Consider the following 16,141-nt stretch of genomic DNA (forward strand, 5'->3'; position numbering starts at 1 on the left):
CAGGGGCTCCTTTTTGGCAACCTCAACCACAGCAGGTCCCCTTCACACCCATCCTCGTGTTTTAAGTCTCCTTGCCACCATGGTATTCCTCCCATCCACAGCTTTACAGCGTGCTGCACATTTTTGTGCTGAAATTCAGAGCTCGGTGCTGGAAGCTGCCAAGCATGAGTCTGGGTTGTGTAATGAGCTCCATCCATTATAGTTGTAACTTCCCCCTCCCCCAGGGAGGTTTTGGAGCCATCTCTGAGAGCTTGGAAAGACCTGGGAGCTTTTATACCTACCACAGCTTCACTTTCCTGGCTGCGGGAGGGCTCAAGCCCCGAGCAGAGGCTTTCAGACCATGCTCTTTGTGCCCCTCCATCCTCTGGGTCTGTGTCCCAGCAACGATGCCCTCACATTTCCTCATTTAAAAACGCCATTTTTTGCATTTTTCTCTTGACAGCCCCAAGCAGAGGTTGAGTTTGTGGAAGGGGCAGGGGGAGGAGCTGCTTTTGCAGCCATGGATGGAGTCCTGCACTAACCCTGCGTAGCACTGCCGAGGACACCCTCGGTGGGTCACCAGCCCTTGATGCCCTTGGGTCTGACCCAGCTGGAGCTAAAGGAGATGCTGGATGAGGCCAACCCGGTGCTGGGGACCAGGCAGTGCCAGCTGACTTGGGAGAGCATTTGGGCAAACAGGTCCTGGGGCTTTGCAACCCTGGACACTAACACAGAGGCTTTAGGGCCTCATTTGCTGTTGCTGCTTCCACTTTCCCATAGGCAGCAGAGCAAGATGGGCTGATTTCCTTTATCTCTACCTGGTTTTGCCCTCTGTGCCCCAGTGTTATCCCACTCCCACCCATCTGTATGCTGCTGGGGCTCAGCCCAGCTCAGCACTGTCTGTGCCCAGCACCTGCTGCAGCCGAGCTCAAGCTGCTGCTGCTGCTGCTGCTCCTCCAGCAGCATCCTCAGTGTTTGCACTGAGCGCACCCACAGGGGGCTTGGAAGTGACCAAGAGGTGTGAAGTTGTTCAGAGGAAATGACTGTGGGTGTATCGACAGCATCCTACAAGCTTGTACCTGCAGGAACCCAGCAGCCCCAGGGTCACAGTTGCTGTGCAGGGGTTGCACCTGACACAGTATAAAAATGCTGATAAAAGCATCTTTCCACTAATTCTCTTTCTATTCTTCATGCAATAATATATTTATTATCACTGCAGGTGATTGCAAACAGAAAGAGCTGGCATCAGGACAGCCCAGTGCCTGCGCTGCAGCAGCATCACACCCCCAGGAACTCAGCATCTCCTGGCAGGTAATGTCACAGTTTAAGAGCCCAAGCAGAGCAGTTCCCCACAGTAACACCATGGTAGCATGTGGTTACTGCTACCATACGGTGGCATGTGAAGCCACTATGATTTTTCCTCAACATTTGGGTGCTGTGTCCAAGAGAGTGCCCATGTTAGGTGCTAATAGCAGCCCAAGAGAAGACCTAGGCCCTGTGGGTGCTCCCCACATCACCACGGACACATCTGTGGGGTCTGGCCCCACTCACCAGCTGCAACGTGGCTCCAAAAGATACTATAATGGGAGATGCATATTATCTCCCAATGGAAAGTATTTTAGCTAAATCCATGCTATAACCATTTTATTGACTCCAAGTACCAGAGTGAAGGTTAGAAGTGACTCTTTTACAAGTCATTTTGCTGTTAAATTTAGCTGTCCTATTTTCATTATCCCCATGGCTTTGGCAAGGGTGAGCAGCCTTCCCTAAAAGGCCTCGTTTCATACAGTAAGTTATTTGCTTCTCTCCTGACAGATATCTAAGCTTATAAGGTTTGTCTGCTCTGCTCAATAGCAGTATCAGCCTTCAATCTTATATGATTAGCATCAGCATTTCATATTTGCCTTTGGCTCCCCTTTTGACAGCTTTCCACGTTGCTGAGGCCTGGGGCATTGGGATGTCACATCACTTGCAAGTGGGAGCATCTGATTTTGATTCCCAAGCTTCATGGTACACCCAAAAGACTCAGATAAATGGTTCATCAGTTTTCTCCCCTGTTTTCCCTCTTGCCCAGCAAAGGTAATCAATTTGTTCCACTCATTTTGTGGTTGTCAAGTCCGTAAAATACTGAGTTGAAAGGTCAATATGATGCTCAATGATGGGCAATTGAACATGGGAGGTGATGATGTTAAATGTTCCAGAAGGGACATTTATCCCAGCAGGTTAAACTTCTCCATATTTCCAATAACATTTCCCCCTGCAGAGAGGGACCTTGTCCCAGTCTCGGTGGCTGCAGACACCAGTGCACCCTTCGAAGTCACGGGAAGCAGCAGATGAACTGGGACTCATGTGTTGGGGTCTTGTTCTTCTGGGGAGTGCTGAAGCTTCTGGGCTCTGGGCTTTTGGGGCAAAACATCCTCTGTTTCCTCCAGAAACAGCCCTCCTCAGCACAGTGCTCCCCAGCAAAGAGCACACCCCTGTGGGGCTGCCCAGTGGGATGCAGGATGCAGTGCCTCTAGGGGATCCCACATCCACAGCCTCTGTGGGTCAACACCCCCTCTCCCCCTCCCCAAAGCTTCCCACTGCAATGATGTTGCTCCCCACATTTCAGTCTGGCACACAGAAACCCAGCTCCTTTCCCAGTGATACCCCTTGAAGCAGTGCCTGCACTGCCCTGCTGAGCATCTCTCGCTCTGACCCGGCCCCGCTCACGGCTCAGGAAATACTGGGAATACTGAAAATGCTTCCAAACGTGCCCAGCCCAGCCCCTGGGATCCAGCCAAGCCCCAGCCAGGGAGCCTCACTGCGGGAAGGGGCTTTGGCTCCGCATTGCTGGGCTGGGGCCTCTGTGCCCACTCCCTCCTCTTTCCCAACCCTTTTACTGGGGCAGCCTTTGGGGGACAGAGGGACACATGGGTTAGGGACATAAACAGGAGACCCACAGCCTGAGGTGGCTGCTGGGGCAGGAAAGGTGATACCTTCTCTCAGGTTCTCTTCCATCTCCACCATCCCATGGGTGCCCTGTGGTCCCTGCTCGCTTCAAGCCCTCCCTGCAGCCCCTCCATCCCCAGGGAGGGACCCTGCTAGGATGAGGGCGCATCGCCCATGGGCAGATAGCTCTGTCCCTGTGGCATGTGGTGGCCCTGCACCCTCCCGCACCCTGTCCCACCCCCAGGCCATGTAGGGCACCCAGCCCAGAGCTTATAGGAAGAGGAAACCCCATCCCTGCGCAGAGGAGGAAACCCGACAGCCCCGATGTGCACAGAGCAACGCAGATAGCATTTTATCTGCTGCCTTTTCCCTCCTGCCTGCAAGCACAGTTGTTCCAGTGGCAGCAGGCACTGCCTGCCCCACAGCACGGTGAACAGTGGGGCTGGCACGAGGCTGCAGCACAGCCCTGGCACAACCATGGGGCAGAAGTGCATGGAGAAGTTGTCCTCCTTCCTCTTTGAGTATGACACCCCCCGGATGGTGCTGGTGAGGAACAAGAAGGTGGGACTGACCTTCCGGCTGATCCAGCTCATCGTCCTGGCGTACATCATCGGGTAAGGCTCCCGTGTCTGCTTTCCCCCAACTTAATGCTTTGCTACCGGGTTAAAAAGCAACAAAGAGGCTCCTCTATCCCCTCTAGCCCAATGCAGGGGGGAGTTGCTACTGATGGCAACACATCCCTCTGGCCGCAGTCACTCCTGCACAGCCCAATGTCCCACCAGATGGATGCTTGGTCCCCACATGCTCTCCAGAAGCTGCTGCATGTGCAGGCTGGAGGTTCAATCCGTTCCCAGCCTTGCTCCGCACTCCGGGGCCCCGTCTCGCTGAGGCACATCCAAACCGGCTCGGGCTGCTGGGCAGGGGCCTGGGAATCTGTTGTTGGGTTTATTTCCATCGCTGTGAAGTGAGAGGCCGCTGGGGCCAGGGCAGTGATTTGTGAGACCCGAGCGGCTGCAGACAGCACCATAAATCTGCCTGCTGGGGAGGCAGGGCCAGCACAGCGGCTGCGGCCGGGATGGAGCCTTGCTCCACATGCGTGGGCTGGTTTGCTTGTGGGAGGCAGCTCCGAGAGCGGCCACGGTGCAATGCTTAAAGCAGGCAGAGCGGAGCGGACAGGCTCAGAGCCCTGCGGGGATGTGTGTCCTCGGTGCCATGGGGCTGATGCTCCTGCCCCGCAATGTGGTCCCTGTGCCCTCAGCGTTGGGCAATGCACTGTGCTGTGGTTCCTAACAGTCTTTGCTGTGCCTCCACAGCTGCTGTGGGCTCACTACCCTTCCATCAGGAAGGGCCCCACCGCAGGAGGCTGTGAACTGGTCAAATTGGGTATTTTAAGGTGGTGGGTACCTAGCTAGCCCAGAGGAGAGGCAGCAGCTCCCAGGGCTCAGTGTAAGTAGGTAGCTATAGGGAGTAGGGGTGCCCATTCCTGCTTTCAGTACAGATCCCCTGGAAAGGGGGAAACCTTCCCACTGCAGGACTTCTGTGTCGCTCTGACCCTGCTCACCAGTGCTTTGACTCACAAGGATAATCCTCACCCTAAACTGCTGCCGAGCCAATGTCTCAAGGATGTTCCATTGTAAAGGGTTTTGCACTGGCCCAGACTGGTGTTACTGGGAGCAAACCTGGCCAGGGGAGCTGCTCCTGCGGGTGGGGAACCAGCAGAGACTGTTACTCAAAGCACAACTTCCCAAGGAAATGCAGCTTAAGCAACCCAACTGAAAAGAGACAGGAGAGAGGAGAAAGGGAACCAGCCTGGGGGTGGCAGCCAGGGACAGAGGAGGTTGGCATAAAGCTGCTGTAATGGGGGGGTCTGGCTCCGCTAGCAAGGAGCTGTCTGTGTGTCTGTCTGCCCACAGCCCCACCAGCCATTGGCAACCCCTCACTGCTCAAAGCCCTGCTCTGGTTCCCTGCCTGCACTGAACCACCATGCTGGAGATTTCATCTTTGCAATCAGATACTGATTTATTTACACTTCCCCCAGCTCTGGACCCCTTGGAAGGGGATGCTGGCAGGGATGCATGCCAATGGCTGTGCTGGAGGGATGGGTGGCAGTGCCATCAGTGCAGAGGAGGGACATGGGGCTGATCCTGCTGGAACCTGGTGTTATCCTCAGGGAGCAGCTCTTGTTTCTGCTGACAGGCTGAGATAAGGTGGCCTCGCTGCTGGGCTGGATGTCACTTTCTAGCTTTGGTTGCATGAAAACCTCACACGCAAGGAGGCTGTGGGCTGAGCTACAGGATGGGGCCAGTGAAGGAAGAGAACTTGGTCACTGCCACAGCAGGGGTGACACGAGGGGACTTTTAGTGTGTGGGCAGGGCTGGATGTGGCATTTCCAGCACGATGGGGAAATGACACCTTGTTTGCTGTAACCACAGCTGGGGTGTGCTGCATCCTGCCCTGCCATGGGGAGGCTGTGCTGCAGTGCGGTGCCCAGCTCTGTGTGCCCACCTCTGCCAGGGTAGGATGAGGTGGCAGTGGCAGAGGAGAGGAAGCAGATTTAGGGAAGCACTCCACCATGGTGCTGCCCAGCTCACAGCCCCGAGGGCATCAGGGAAGTTGCCCAGTGTAACCAGTATCACCCAGTATGATACTGCCTTGGCAGAGGAGGACATTGGAGCTGCGGGTCCCAGCTGGGGTGGCAGCAGTGCTGAATTTCTGCTCCCATCCCCAGCTACTGGGGCAGATGCAGCTCCTGAGGTCCCTTTGCCCCCTGTCTTGGGATGCCAATGGGGTTGCAAGCCAAAACCCACCATCACTAGGAGGTCCCCGTAACATCCAGCACTCATAGGGCAGACTTCTGGACATCACCTGAGGTTATTTTCCTCCATGCCCATTGCTCGGGTGCCCTAGGACAGGGGGCTGGCACCATGGGCTGTCCCATGGGCAGTGGGACCGATGCCCGTGGTGATGGGACAAAAACCAGATCACTCCTTTTTTAGTGCCGGGAGCACTCTCCGTAATGGTTGCTTGCCCATGTTTATAGTCTCCCTGAGTCAGAGTTAATCCAGCAGCAGCTTGTTTATGCCATAGGTTAAATAATGTCAGGAGCCTGCCCTAATGGCTTCATGATGGGTTGGGAAACACAGGGAGAGCCCTGTGCTGGCCACAGCAGTGTCCCCAGCCCTGCTCCTGCAGCACTCTTGCACTCCATGGTTCCCTCTGTTGTATGGGGATCAGTGGCCCGGGATGTGAGCTGTATCCTGACTTACCCCTGCCTTGGCCCTGGAGCACTGATTTTTGGAGAGTGCCTATGAAATGGATCAGGAGGGTCCAGGCTGCTGAGCTCAGCAACCTCCAAACCCACCACAGGCTTTAATCCCAAATGGCTGATGGCCACGCTGCTCCACCAGCCTTCACACGCCCTCAGCCACAAACGTATCCAGTACTCAGAATAAACCATCCCACTGGGGAAGTCAGGTCCTGCAGCTCCTGCATGCCTAGGGCAAAGGGTGGGAGAGCTCAGCATCACATCACTCATCCAGCTGGAGGGAAGTGGGCAAATAGTTGGTGAGACTTGGTAGAAGCAGCTCTAATCCACAGGGATGTGCTGGGACTTGGGGCTCCTGTGGTCAAGCACCAGTGGCCATGCTCATCCTGCCACCTTTCCCTGTCCAGGTGGGTTTTCCTCTACGAGAAGGGCTACCAGTCTCAGGACAGCATTGTCAGCTCAGTCTCAGTGAAGCTGAAAGGCCTGACGCTGACCAACGAGAGTGTCATGGGCCCTCACATCTGGGATGTAGTGGATTATGTCTTCCCACCCCAGGTAAGGATGATGGGAGGTTATGGGGGGCTTGCTTTTGTCCCCACAGCTGCTTTTCTTTATGTGCTGGGGTGCAGATGGGCTCCTCAGTGTAGGCTTTCCATTGGGCTAACCATGATATAGCATCCCTGTGGTGGGAACCTGGCTGCTCCTGCCACAAACCTCTGCCAACACATCACCCCTGGGGGCATTTGGTCCTTGGGACCCGTCACTGTGCTGGCTGTGAGCTCGTTGGCTGTGTCTCCACAGGGGGACAACTCATTCGTGGTGATGACCAACTTCATTATCACCCCCGGACAGAAACAAGGAACCTGCCCAGAGGTAAACACCACAGCTCCCTTCGGTGGCCTCAGCTTCTGTGATGTGGGGGGGTTGTGGTGATGGCACTGGGGAAGCAGTTCTGACATTGAGCCTGGCTCCACAATACCCTTCCTGATTTGGAACTGTTACATGAATGCTTTTGTTCTGCTGAAAACCAGGCAGCATCCCTTTAAGTTTTCTTCTCATTATGATGATCAAGCAGAGCAGACTCGAGGCTTAAACAAGAGCATCTGCCTGGAGCTTAAAAAAGAAATCCCCCCTTTTTCCTGCTCATCCCTGTTTGGGAAGTGGTGTATGGATGAGGCTCCAGCTGCAGCAGAGCAGCATTGCCTACAAGGAAAACACTGCCTGGAGAGGCAGGAGGGACCAGGGGCCAAAACCACAGGTGTGATGCTGAGGGGTGGTTGCTTTCCCCAAACAGCTGCCGGATGCTGGGCTCTGCACAAGGGACAGCGACTGCACCAAAGGCAAATACAGCCGCCAGGGACAAGGTACGGCACGAGGCCACGGAGCCTGGCACCAGCAAGGCTGGGGTGTGCTGGGGTACAGGCTTGGGACCATCAGCTAATGGGGTTTGGGAAGAGGAGCTGCCGTATAGAGCCAGGCTGAGAATGTTGGGGCTGTTCAGCCTGGGGAAGAGAAGCTGTGTGGAGACCTCATAGCAGCATCCCAGTGTCTGAAGGGGGCCTATAGGGATGCTGGAGAGGGGCTCTTCACCAGGAGCTATAGCGATGGGATAAGGGGTGATGGGTTCAAACTGAAACAGGGGAAGTTTGGGCTGGAGATAAGGAACAAGTTCTTTACTGTGAGGGCAGTGAGGCGCTGGCACAGGGTGTCCAAAGAAGTGGTAAATGCTCCATCCCTGGAAGTGTTCAAGGCCAGGTTGGACAGAACCTTGGGCAACGTGGTCTGGGGTGAGGTGTCCCTGCCCATGGCAGGGGTTTGGAACTGGGTGAGTTTTGCTTTCCGACCCTAACGATTCTGTAATTCCTCTTCTGAAAGCCATCGGAGCTGCAAAAAGCTCTGCCAGCAGAAGGTGAATCCAGACTAACCCATTTCCCCCAGACTGGTACCCCTTGGCATTTTCTGAGGTGTATTTTGCTCCCTTGTACAACAGTGCATGGGAACCCACTGCCCTAGCTGAAAGACCACAATTCATTACCCTTTTCATAGATAGGCACCAAAGTGCTGGCTATTTTGTGCCTTGGGTGTCCATGGCAGGGCTGAAGCTCTGACCACCTCCCACCCATCCCGGTGTGAGGCTGGGATTTCCCAGCATCCAGGGGTGTGAGCAGCTTCCTTCCCCCCAGGGCTCATGACAGGCAAGTGTGTGCATTTCAACGTCTCTGTGAAGACCTGTGAGATCTTTGGCTGGTGTCCTGTTGAAGTCGATGACCATGTTCCCAGGTAAGGAATGATGTTGTTGCCCCATTTTGAACCCTGGTCCCTCCTGAGCTGCACCAGCAGCACTCGGTATAGGGCAGAGCAAGATGGGGTTGTTTCCTAGCAGACACTTCCATCCTCCTTTGGGGCTTTCCTGAACCTTGTTGGGATGTTTCACTTAGAAAGGGAAGGGATGAATGAGATCACCAGTTTTTCTGGGTCCTGCTCATTCCAGTTTGGATGAATCCCCACCAAATGGGGCTTTCCCTACAGGCCAGAGAGCTGAGTGATGGACACAGGTCAACACTTGTGTTTTTCAGCCCTGCCCTGTTGTCAGAAGCAGAGAAGTTCACCTTGTTCATCAAGAACAGCATCACCTTCCCCAAGTTCAAGGTGTCCAGGTAAGGAGAAGTTTAGGAGAAACCATGGGTATATTGGGATGTTTTGGCATAGAGGATGCTGTCCCTCATCAGTGAGCCCAGGACTACTCTTTCTGCCCCACCTCAGCTGGTAGCTGTGGCTACAGGAAAGGTTTCTGTAGTCAATGTCTCCTGAGTTACCCTTGCATGATGCACATGAAAATATAGTTTCTCTGAGCCTTCCTTTTGATTCTCCCTTTTTCTCCCTGAAGATAACAGTAAAATATTACATGGCACAGTGGGATGTGAGCAGCCAGACAAGCTTGGTGCCCAAAAATGAGCAGAGGTCCCTCTTAACATCCCAGTTCCTGCCTGCTTCTGCAATGGGTTAATGCCTGGAAGCGTTGGCCCCTTCCAGCTAAAGGCACGCGTGTAAGAGGATTTGTGATGACACTAGTCAGAGATCTGATTTGGAACAAATGAACAGGAGCTATTTGTGCTGAAGACAGTGGATTCCTTTCTAAGCTGACCACATCCCTGTGCTGCAGCCAAGGTTAAATGCCCTGGCAACCATTAACGTTTGGCAAAGTCTTGAGCTGACCCCACACTGCACCCCAAGAAGTGTCTGGGAGAGGGGATCCCCACCAGCAGCAAGGAGAGGTGGCAAACAGAGCAAGAGCAGGAGGGAGAGGGGACTTGGTGGGGACAGCAGGTCCTAGGAAGGGGGGACAGCAGGGCTGGCTGCTGCTTGCAGGGACTGAGCTGGAGCTGGTTGGGGTCACAGGGAAAACTTCCTGCCTTTGGTCACTGCTGCTACTGGAGCACTGAGTATAAATGATGGGATGAGGTTGAGCAAGGCACAAGTCTTACAAAACCATCTGGGTCAGGGAAGTGTCACAGGAAAGTTATTTTAAAGCAAAAGAGCAGAATGGGGTGGAAGGCAAGGACTGTCCTTTCCTGTTCACCCTTTCTGGAGGAGACAGCGAAACCCAGCTAAGCGTGAAAGCTGCAGGATATACTATGCCTGAGCTGTCCCAGCTGAAAACTGTTGGTGCTTGGAGCATTGCCTGGCAGAACCCATGGATGAGCTGATACATGAACAGGAGAGGCAGCTGGGATAGATTCTAGAGGCCATGGGAGGGTTTGCAAAGCTGAGGAATAAGAGAGGGGGTTTCTAAAAGAGATGAGGACAGGCAGATGTGCTGGGTTTGGGCAGCGGGCAAAGCAGCACACTCAAAGCAGAGGTGGAAACCATCTGCAGGAATGTTCCTCCATAGGAACATAGTGCAGGAACACTCCATAGGAATGTAGTGCAGGGATGCTCCATAGGAACATAGTGCAGAATCACTTCCTCCATAGGAGGAGGCTTTGGGGGAAATTAGTTACTGATGGGGTGGGAGAAACCAGGCAGGGTTGGAGAAAAAGGGTCTGACGAGTATGCTGGGGAGGAGGTCCTGGCCTTTGACATTACCTGGCTTTAGGTTGGTTGCAATAGTAGCTATAGGTTGGACCAGGGACCTCAGAGATCCTTTCCCACCCAAATTACTGGGTTATTCAGATTCCTTCTCTTTTTATTCCCAGGCGCAACTTGGTTGAGAGTGTTACCAAGCAGTACCTGAAGAAATGCACCTACCACAAAGTCACTGATTCCTTATGCCCCGTGTTTGACCTGGGATACGTAGTGAAGGAATCGGGTCAGAATTTTACCTTCCTGGCTGTTAAGGTGCTTCAATTTCAAGTGATACTTCTTGCTGACATGGGAAGGGGGACACTGGCTGAGCAATCATCCCCAAGCTCTTGAGACAGCTCAAGACCTCAAGGACCCATGAGGCAGTACCAGAATTAGCCCTTAAAGATTATGCATCTCCTTCAACATGGTCTAATATTTAAGCCTTTCTTGGAAACTCCCCTGTAAGATTGACAGGATTTGACTTGCTGGCAGTAAATCCAGGGTTGAGTTTGGTTTAATTTGTGCAATGAATAACCTGAGCTGCATGGCAAAATCCCATGCGAATGAGCTTGGAAACCATGGTCAGACATCAGTGGTCATTGCACACTGCAGACTGCTGCCTTTCCCCAGCGACAGGGTGCAGATCAGGAATAAGAGGGCATGAGTTTAGTTACGTATCCAACATTTAGCAGAGGAGCAAGTGCCTTCACACAGAGTGATGAATAAGGCACGAAGCCAAGGCTGGCCAGAAGGGCTTAGGTAGTGGTGGGGTCCATGTTCCCATGGAGAGCCAGGGCACCTCATAGCATCAAGAAAAGCCACCTGTGAAGAGGGAAAGCATTTCTCCATGTGGGCCAGATCCAAGGAGGGGCAATGTAGTAACTCCCCTCTTGGCTGCAGGGTGGAGTGGTGGGCATCACCATAGACTGGAACTGTGACCTTGACTGGCCCATCCGGCACTGCAAACCCATTTACCAGTTCCACGGCCTTTACAATGATGACAGTAACGTTTCACCAGGCTTCAACTTCAGGTAAGAAGACCCCTGTTAATCCTCCAGGCAGAATTCCGAACTGACATCTTTGAGGATGCCAGAGCAGTCAAGGGAGAGTGGAAGATCAGGTACTGCTCTTCCAAACACAACCTTTGCAGTGCCAGACAGCGGTGTTCCTTTTAGAATGGCATGAGAAAAGTGGTAACCCATCCCTTGGACTCCACATTACCCCATTGCCTTTCTCTGTAACTCTCCTCCCACTTCCAGAGTCTCCTGCTCACTGAGCTCTAGAGAAGCCCCTTGAAAGACTGGAGATGGTGCAGGGTCATCTTGCATATCCCCACACTTTAAATCATTCAGCCTCAGTCATGAGCTGCTGACCTAACTGCTGCTTTGTGTGGAGCTGCCACTAGTTCTGCACTAATATCTGCTGTCACGTAGCACCTGGGGTCAGTGGGTATCGGCACAAGCAGAAGCTTGACCTCCAACTTGAAGGCAGGGAAACTGAGGCACAGAGGGAGAGGTGCCAACAGCCCAGCTCCTGTAGGGGTTAAGGAGAGGGTCAGGAGCAAGTCTGTGACAGCACATCCCAGGTCTTTGTCCTGCTCCAGAGGCAGTGATGCTGCTGGGTTGCTGGGGGCTATTAGGCAACCTGGCAGGCCACTAACGCTCACCATTCAATTGGACAGGTATGCCAAATACTACAAGGAAAATGGGGTGGACAAGAGGACCCTCTACAAGGTGTTCGGGATCCGGTTTGATATCCTGGTGAATGGCAAGGTAAGGATGGCCAGGCCCTGGGCTCATCCCTGGATCCCTGCGATGGCTGTACCACATCCTCAGGAAGGTACCAGCTCTGTAACACAGCCCTGGGTGTCATGGGGCCAGGAGAACCTGCGTGAGTGGTGTACTTGGGTGCTGGCCTGATCACAGCAGCCTTGGGGAAGTACCAGGGAAGGGAACATAGAGAGGATGCCCATTTTACAGGTCACATCTATGAGCTGTGGTTTGGGGTTCCAGAAAGCATCATAATGGGTTGGGGGAAACTATGGAAACTCAAAAACTTTCTGATATCTCCAAAAGCTGAATATTTGCCTTTTTCTCTTTTGTCTTTTTCTTTCTTAAGAAAAGTCTTTTCTTGTTCCTTTCCACTGGGAATATTTAAAGGGGGAGTGTGTATATGTCTCTCTGTGTGTGTATGTAAGTATATATACATATAAATGTATAAACAAATAGATAAATAAGATAGGAAGCAAAGTAATTTCAATTTATGTCAGCCTAAAACCAATTTACCAGATTTTTCTGTTTGGCCTATGAACTTAAACCCAGCTCTTACCTAGCTCCTCTTTCTGTGCTGTGGTTATGGTTTGGGCTGCTGCAAAGGCACTTTAGCTGGAGCCCATCTACAGCTCTGGACCCCTTTTATTACCTTTTCCCCTGGGCTGACTGTCACATATTACTTGTTTTCTCTGGTTTTGTTCAGGCAGGTAAATTTGACATCATCCCGACCATGACCACCATTGGCTCTGGAATTGGTATTTTTGGAGTGGTAAGTTCAGATATTTCCAAGCCTTTCAAACTATTCTTCTTGCCTGTGAAGCAGAAGTGACCTTCATTTGTGGGGCAGACTGGGACAAGCTGGAAGTACAAGGTGGCACAAGTGATCTGGGAGGGCAGCTCCATCCCTAACTGCTCTTTAATTTAAGGCCTCTGTCCTCTGTGACCTGCTCCTGCTGCATTTCCTGCAAGGACGGGACTATTACAAGCAGAAGAAGTTCAAATACGCAGAACCGGAGCCTGTAAGTAACAGCCCTACAGAGGCTTTTGTGGGTGTGTGAGTGGGGAGGTGTGCAGGACACCACATTCATACTGAGGAGCAGCCAGGTGCCTTCCTGAGCTAGTGGGAATACTGAGCTCGTGGGACTGACAGAGACTGGGATGCCTGAATGTCCTCCCCAGGAGGAGACATCTCCTGTGTGTGATTCTCTGTTAACCGCTTTATTCCCTCTTTATGCACAGATATTCCAATATCTGGTAACACTTGCTTTGCTTTGCTTTAAAGGAAGTAAGGGCAGGTCAGTGCTTTAGTAAACTGAAAAATATCCCCTCTTCTGCTTCTTGAGAACACCTTTGTGACTGAGGGATGTTTTGTGGCCTTTCAAATTCACCTGAAAGCATGCTTATACATTGGGGGTTAGAAGCTGCTATTCAATATTTTTCCTGTCATTAGAAAGGGGTGGGTCTGTAAAGAAGTCACTGTTTTCTCTCATTTAACCCCCAGTCAAAGTCACATAAGAAGGAAAAGGAGCTGGACAACGCACAGTGAGAGGTGAGTGGTGTTTCCCCAGCCCTGCTAGCTTACAGCATACGGGGCTTAGGGCTATCCCAAGGCTCCTGGGAAGGCAGCAGGGCTCCAGGGAAGGCATGGAGGAGATCTGAGCTGTGGGCTGCGATGTCTAACCTGGAGTCAGCTGCTCTTCCCAGAGCAGGAAAGAGCAGAGAGCAGTACTGTGCAGATGTGGGATTGACATCACATCTGCAACGGCAGCATCGCTTGAAGAGGGGCACAAGAGCCCAGAAATCACTGTGCACCTTTCTCTCTTGGCAGAATCCACACTGACTGACAGACCTGCACCTTCTTCTTCCTTCTCCTCTCCTAAACCATGGTCATCATCCCCTGTCACCACCCTGCATCAGCTCCAAGACCAGCAGGAGCAGTGTCTGACACCAGCTCAAGTGAACATGGCACCCTGCAGCTAGGGCAGGGTCCGGCTGGCCCAGCACCCTGCCTCTGGTGGGACACACTGCGATGCTCAGGGTGGGTTAAGCTATGGGACCCTCAGGGCTCTCCACCAGCCCTGCTGCACCCTGCCTCGTGTGCTGGGGCCGTGCAGGGCATCCTGCACCTGAAGCCTCTGGGAGAGCATCACTGCCTCTCTCCTTCCCCAGCTTGGACAGCTCCAAGGGAAGGAAAGAGAGCAGGCAAGAATCATTCATTCCCAGTCCCTCAGCATGGGAGAAAACACGGTTATTTTGTAAGGATGTATTTTATTAAAGAAAATAAACCTTTAGTTTTTCTACTACATCCCTTTGAATGCCCATGCTTGCCCTGGGTGTGGGGTACGCAGTGCTTTGTGGCACGCTGGGGAGGTTGTGCATGCAAGGCAATCCTATCAGTTGGGCTGGAGCATGAGGCTTTCTGTGCAGGCTCCCCTGGGCTCTGCCCTCCCCTGCAGGGCCCCTGGGCCTCTGGCCACGAGCAGGGGTTGTTATCAGTGTTGTCACTTGGGTTTCCTGCTCAGGCAGGCTGGCTGGTGGAGAGCACTGGCGCACTGCCGGCCCTTGAGAACTGCTCCCCTGAGCCAGCTCCATCTCCTGCTGCCCACAGTGGTCAGTGTTAGCTGGCCAGAACTGACCTGCTTGGCCTTAGCCTCACAAACCAGGTCTCTGCACCCCAGAACACAGCTTCCCCTCTCTGCTGGAAGATTTGCATCACTCAGCATGTGCAGTTGGACCCAAGCTCCACACTGGTATGAGCAGACCCTGTCCTGTGGTGCTGGCTCTGTTCAGTTCTCTCGGATGCATCAGCGCAGGCTTTCCAAGAAGTCTCTCTCGGAATGTTGGTTTGCTTCCCCTGAAATTTTGCCTTGGTCACTTCAAAACCAGATCTCAGCTGCTGTGGGAAAGGCAGCGAAGAAGGCATAGGGATTGCTCTGCCTGTGGCTCTAACGCCGCTGGCTGCAGTGGGGAGCATGAGCCTGTGGGTTGGATGAACAATGCTGGGCTTGTAGGGCCACAATGGCACAAGCCACAGGCAGTTCCAGATGCTATCTGGTCATGAGCTCAACAAGGATTTCAAGACATACATTCCCCAGGGGGAGATAATTTGCTCTCAGAACACCTCAGCTTTCACAGGCAGGGGTTTCCTTTAAGACTATCCATTTGGCTGTTTCACCCTTTCTTGTGATGTGTAAGAGACGTGCCAGGTGTTTACATTAAAGATGCATTGATGAAGGTGAGGATAAGTCCCCTGGTCTCTGGGGAAGTCTGTGCCATCTTAGTGGGCACCGAGGGCAGAGGCTGGTGGCATCCCTGCTCTCCTGCAGCACTCGCAGAGATGAAGCACTGCACAGTCGCTGCCAATTGTAATGGTGCAGCTCTCCAGCAAGCTGCAACCAGCAGAGGGGACTGGAAGATCATTTTACACAGGCAAGCCTGGGGAAAACTCAGCCGCTAAAGATTAGACAGAGAAGCAAGAGTGTTCAGGTAACCTCTTGCATCCACTTCAACTGGGTCAAGTCTCCAGTCATAGCTTACCCAGTGCAAGGCTGCAGGTAGAGCAGGCGGTTGTTTCTGCCTGCTTAATCTTTCAAGCTGCTTATAATGAAAAGCCCCTACTCTTTCCTAGGAAGTATTAAAAGGCAGAATAGGAAATTAAGAAAAATGCTGCTTGTAAATGATCCCCTGTAGTTCCTATTCAAAACCTCTGGAATCCCTAAAAGTCCCCAAATTGCTTTAAAAATTGCTGCATTGCTTCCTATTTACACTGTGGCAATTGAGGCTTGGGTTGATTTAGTGCTTATTTTTTAAACTCCTTGTTTAATTGCATTTTGGTTTTAACACAGTTATTTAGCTAATAGAAAAATACTACTTGAAAGGGAACCTTAAGTAAATCAAACATGCCTCCAGTCCTTTCAGACAGAAAACACACAGAAAGAATATATATTCTCCAGCTAACCATTAGAATATATAATCTCCAGCTAATCAATCTCCTTATCATTACAAACACCACCAAAAAACCCTTGTATGTGATGTTGTCAGGGTCTAACAGAGGACTCTTGCATCAGTCATGGGTGTTAGATGAAGAGTGAGTCGTGAATGCAGTGTGACTCCCATTTCACAGAAAGGA

General features: G+C 52.4%; 1 protein-coding gene across 1 annotated transcript; it reads left to right on the top strand.

The window, feature by feature from the left end:
- The first annotated feature begins 3,182 nt into the window (after positions 1-3,182).
- On the top strand, positions 3,183-14,180 carry P2RX1 (purinergic receptor P2X 1). The gene is made up of 13 exons (XM_034068842.1): positions 3,183-3,524; positions 6,583-6,730; positions 6,977-7,048; positions 7,470-7,539; positions 8,359-8,455; positions 8,752-8,832; positions 10,372-10,513; positions 11,141-11,271; positions 11,922-12,012; positions 12,716-12,781; positions 12,939-13,031; positions 13,514-13,561; positions 13,841-14,180. The coding sequence occupies exons 1-12, from the start codon at positions 3,388-3,390 to the stop codon at positions 13,556-13,558; spliced, it is 1,173 nt and encodes a 390-aa protein (XP_033924733.1). The 5' UTR covers positions 3,183-3,387; the 3' UTR covers positions 13,559-13,561; positions 13,841-14,180.
- Positions 14,181-16,141: the final 1,961 nt, after the last annotated feature.

Source organism: Melopsittacus undulatus, chromosome 13 (assembly GCF_012275295.1).
Source record: "Melopsittacus undulatus isolate bMelUnd1 chromosome 13, bMelUnd1.mat.Z, whole genome shotgun sequence".
Taxonomy (NCBI): Eukaryota; Metazoa; Chordata; class Aves; order Psittaciformes; family Psittaculidae; genus Melopsittacus; species Melopsittacus undulatus.